Source organism: Silurus meridionalis, chromosome 27, assembly GCF_014805685.1.
Source record: "Silurus meridionalis isolate SWU-2019-XX chromosome 27, ASM1480568v1, whole genome shotgun sequence".
NCBI classification, from domain to species: domain Eukaryota; kingdom Metazoa; phylum Chordata; class Actinopteri; order Siluriformes; family Siluridae; genus Silurus; species Silurus meridionalis.
This window is the reverse complement of record NC_060910.1, coordinates 2,992,348-2,997,347: the sequence shown is the minus strand read 5'-3', so window position 1 is coordinate 2,997,347 and position 5,000 is coordinate 2,992,348. Positions and strand designations below refer to the sequence as shown.

General features: G+C 38.0%; 1 protein-coding gene across 1 annotated transcript in view; it reads left to right on the top strand.

Annotated features, from left to right (window-relative positions):
* Positions 1-5,000, top strand: part of susd2 (sushi domain containing 2) — a 30,541-nt gene that overhangs the window by 20,215 nt on the left and 5,326 nt on the right. Inside the window, exon 14 of the mRNA XM_046841533.1 lies at positions 3,271-3,367. Coding sequence (XP_046697489.1) covers positions 3,271-3,367 — 97 coding nt within the window. The remainder of the gene's footprint in view (positions 1-3,270; positions 3,368-5,000) is intronic.

Sequence of the window (5,000 nt, the reverse complement as noted above, 5' to 3'; positions counted from 1 at the left end):
TCTGATCTACGAATGCTGCCTAGCTAGGTGGAAACTCCGGCTAGCCTCACTCTACTGGAGGGAAATATTTCCTGACATGAGTTAATTCACTCCTGACAAAGCTGCTGTTATAGAAAGTGTATATTATGACATCGATACGGAGGCGTCAACATTACTGCGAACGTTTCTTCCCAATTGATGCGACTTCAAAAGCAAGACTTCTGTTGTACACTGCGTTTTACCTTAAAGACTTTTCCTTCTTTCCTATACACCTTTTGTCTCCTTTCTCTCAGCGTCAGTGATGAATGAACCCGAGCTTCTGTTCCGTAGGAGTTTACCGATTAACGTTCTGAGTGGAAGAAAGGTGAAGTCGATTCTCAGGGATTTAAGGATTTAGAAACGGATCTATTCAGAAGAAAAGGACACTAACAGGTCCGAAGACAACTTGTTGCCTCTCCTTCCGGCTCTCTTTGTCTTTCGTAGCTTCTTTGTTGTCTTTTCTTTTATCTAAGCGATTGAGGAAAAATCCTGCATATCCCATAATGCCAGATACACTACATGGACAAAACAATTGGGACATCTGACTCATCTGTGGTTCTTTCCCAAACTGTTGCCACAATTACATATGATGTCTTTGGTTGCTGTAGCATGATATTTTCCCTTCATCTCAACTAGGAGCCCCCCAAACCTGTTCCAGCATGATATTGCCCCTGTACATAACGTCAGCTCCATGCAGATGTGCTTAACATGTTTTGGAAGTGTGTGGAAGATCTACTGCTATAGACCCTATTGAACACCTCTGGGATGAATGTGAATGCTGACTGCACCCCAGGCCTCCTCACTTTACCTACATCACTTCCTGACTTTACTAACACCCTTGTGGCTGATGAATCTCCACAAAATTTAGTGAAACGTCTTCTCAGAAGAGTGGAGATTATTATTTCAGGAGACTAAATGAAAAGAAACACATACTAACCTTTTGGTAAAGTGTTTGTGGACTGACCCCTCCATTCTTTACCAGTGGTAAAGTCCCTCCATCTCTCAGTATGCAATAAAAGTAACATGAAGTTGGACGTTCAACCAGATGGTTGCGATTTCAAATCCCTGCTGCACCGAGCTGCTTCTTAACTCTAAACTGTTATAACATCCATATTATAATACAGTTCTTCGGTTGAGTTTTTATTTGTAGAGCGCTTTAAACAATGGACAATGTTTCAAAGCAGCTTTGGGAGTGACGACGATGGACAGGTTTAGAAATGAGTTTATTAGAGGGACACAAGGCATGTAGGACGTTTTGGAGACAAGGTGAGGGAGGCAAAATTGAGATGGTTTGGACATGTTCAGAGGAGTGACATGGGGTATATTGGTAGAAGAATGCTGAGGATGGAGCCGCCAGGAAGGAGAAAAAGAGGAAGACCAAGGAGGAGGTTTATGGATGTGGTGAGGAAAGACATGCAGGTAGTTTGGGTGAAAGAGGCAGATGCCGAAAGAAGAAGAAAACTATGTATAAGTTTGTTCCTTATAATTGTAAATTTGTCCCTAATGAGTGAGCCAGTGGTGACTTTGGAGGAAAAACTTCCTGAGATGGTGTGAGGAAGAAACCTTGAGAGCAACCAGACTCAAAAAGGAGCCCATCCTCATCTGGGTGGCACCGAATGTCCGTTCAGTATATTTCCATCATTGTTGAGGTGTGCAGTCAGAGGCGATTAAAAGCTACCTGTGGTCTTGAGCCATTGAAGCTGATTGTTGACATAAAAAATACAGTCCAAATCCACTCTTGAGGCTCCCGTGTTGGTCTGTAATCTCATAGATACACAGGCCGAGTGCACAGAGTGGCCTCCAATCAAAGAGAACCCCATATTTAACTTGGCGGAGACGGAGAGAAGAGGGTTGATTGGGAGAGAAATATTGATTATTAAGCAACCTTATTGTTATATAAATGTTAGAGCACCCCCTGTAGGACAGATGGTTAAGGGCCTTGTTTAAGGGCCCAAGCGTGTAACCCAGATCCTTAACAACCTTGTACACTAAGCTACCACCCTCTCAGATCATTAAATGTAATAATTAAGCGGAAATAAATAGTTAGCAAACTCAATTTTAGTGTCATAAATTACCAGACTAAAAAGGGAACCTGTCCTCTTCTGACACCGAATCTCTCTATTCATGAGTTCCATCATGGTTGAGGTTGTTGATCAGCTGTTCACTAATGGACATGAGTGCAAAACTGCTTATATTAATTACAGCCCAAATCCATCTTCATGGTTCAGTTGAACCCTCCACAGATCTTTAGGTTGTTGATGTGGAACCCTCCTGATCTGCAGCGAGTGGTTTCACAAGAGTTCTTGTCTGATGAACGGACCAGAATCATGAGGTTTTATAGATAGAGACTTCAAAACAAGTCGTTTTGGATAAAAGCACCTGAAGAATGGCATCAGTGTGAATGCAAGCGTTTGGTTCTGCTCCTGCGTGAGCTGCAGAGGAATAGATTTTTATTGTAATCTGTTTGAACACTTTCTCTTCTTTAGTACTGTAAATAATCTTCATTCACACGGGCTGGAAGCAGAGTGGAGAAGTCGATTATTGTAGCGGGATATGGGCTCTTAGCCTCTTTCTCTCTTTCTCTCTTTTTTTTTTTTACTCTTTCTCTCTCTAAAGCCCACATCCATTCGCGTTCAGGGTGAAAAAGCTGCTGCTCCAGAACACTTTCCCGCATCGGTGTGTCACGTGCAGGCATTCCTCCATCAAGAGAGGGGAAAAGAGGGAAATCTGAGGGTCAGATAAAAGCATGAGGGAGAAAGAGAGAGTATGGATGACAGGAAAAAGGGAGCAGGGTGGTGACAGTGCCTGTGTTGCAACCAGTGCCCTTATATGCACCATTACAAATTTTTTTTTTTAAAGAAAATGCTTGAATTTTTGCCTCACATTCGAGAACAAACAAGGACTAAAATGTTGGTGAGGGTTTATGCTAACATTAGCTAACTGCTATTGTGTTAGCATGATGTGGATATTTAGCCAAAGTGCAGGTGGATTATAAGCAGCATACAGTGTTTATATTTTAGGTTTAATAAATAGATAAAGTACTTATTAATCCTGTGGGGAAATTGGTATATATATATATATAAATCTTTTTTTTTTACTCATTTATTTATTTATTTGCTTTTTGATTAGTTTTTGATTTGCATTTTTAATAATTTCTCTAACATACTGTATATATATATATATATATATATATATATATATATATATATATATATATATATATATATATATATATTTTTTTTTTTTCCGTAGATGACATTTTGGGAATCGTGTTGGGTAGCGTCGGTGCCGTTCTCACCCTGGTTGTCATGGTGATCGCGATCGTCTTCTACAACCGGAAACAGAAGAGGTGAGCTAGTGCCATATTTTGACCCAATATTTCACTGTGAGTTTATATCTGTGAACATGTCCAATACGTGTGTGTGTGTGTGTGTGTGTGTGTGTGTGTGAGAGTAAGTGAGTGGCTGTTTTATGTTTTAATTACACACTCATTCACTAGTTTCACTAAATTTGCATTGACATACATTGGAATTGTGTTTCGAGGGTTTCCTCTGGGTTTTCTAGTTTCCTCCCAACTCGCATACATATGCATAGGTGTGTATATATGTGTGTGAGTAAGTGTTTATCTGTGTAAAAGTGTGAGAAAATGTGACTGTGTGAAAGCATGTGATGGTGTGTGAGTGAGTAAGTCTATGTGATGATATGTGTGAGAGCGTTGTGTGTGTGTGTTCCAAATCAGCATTAATATCATCATATGCCCTCGTTAAGAGCAGTACAGTAATACAGTAATACAGTCAAGGGGTTAAAGGGGTCCTTTGTGCATTTAAAGGGACAGTTTAGACGGCGACGTCCCGGCGGCAGTCATCATTAATCTCACTCCTCTCGGGCTGGATCAGAGCGATCGAGTCTCACTAAGTGATAAAGAGATATAAATATGACATAAAAGGGTCCAAGCCTGTGGGTGAAAGTCATAAAACTCACCTGGACTTATAAAATGTGATACGCAGGACCCACACCTGCAGCGTCTGACAGGAAACCTGCAGTTAATCTCTGCACATGATGAAGTATGTTAGAGTAGAGTGAGAGACGCCCCAACAAAGCTTCTTCAGGGCTTTAATTATAATGTGCAAGAACTTCCCTCTGATTTATTTCACCATTTCTTCACCTCTATTAATATAAATTATCTATCTATCTATCTATCTATCTATCTATCTATCTATCTATCTATCTATCTATCTATCTATCTATCTATCTATCTATCTATCTATCTATCTATCACTCTCTCTTTTCTATCTATCTATCTATCTATCTATCTATCTATCTATCTATCTATCTATCATCTATCTATCTATCTATCTATCTATCATTCTCTTTTTCTATCTATCTATCTATCTATCTATCTATCTATCTATCTATCTATCTATCTATCTATCTATCTATCTATCTATCTATCTATCTATCTATCGCTCTCTTTTTCTATCTATCTATCTATCTATCTATCTATCTATCTATCTATCTATCTATCTATCTATCGCTCTCTCTTTTTCTATCTATCTATCTATCTATCTATCTATCTATCTATCTATCTATCTATCTATCTATCTATCTATCTATCTATCTATCTCTCTTTTTCTTTCTTTCTTTCTTTCTTTCTTTCTTTCTTTCTATCTATCTATCTATCTATCTATCTATCTATCTATCTATCTATCTATCTATCTATCTATCTATCGCTCTCTTTTTTTCTTTCTTTCTTTCTTTCTTTCTTCTTTCTTTCTTTCTTTCTTTCTTTCTTTCTATCTATCTATCTATCTATCTATCTATCTATCTATCTATCTTATATTTATAAGATATTTTATTTTTATTTTTATTTATATTTATTTGCTTTTTTTGTTTAGTTGTTTAGTGATTTGCTTGCTGTCTTGTTTGTGTTTGTTTGCTTATCTATTTATTTAAGTCAAAATTTGTTTACTTGTTTTTTTTTT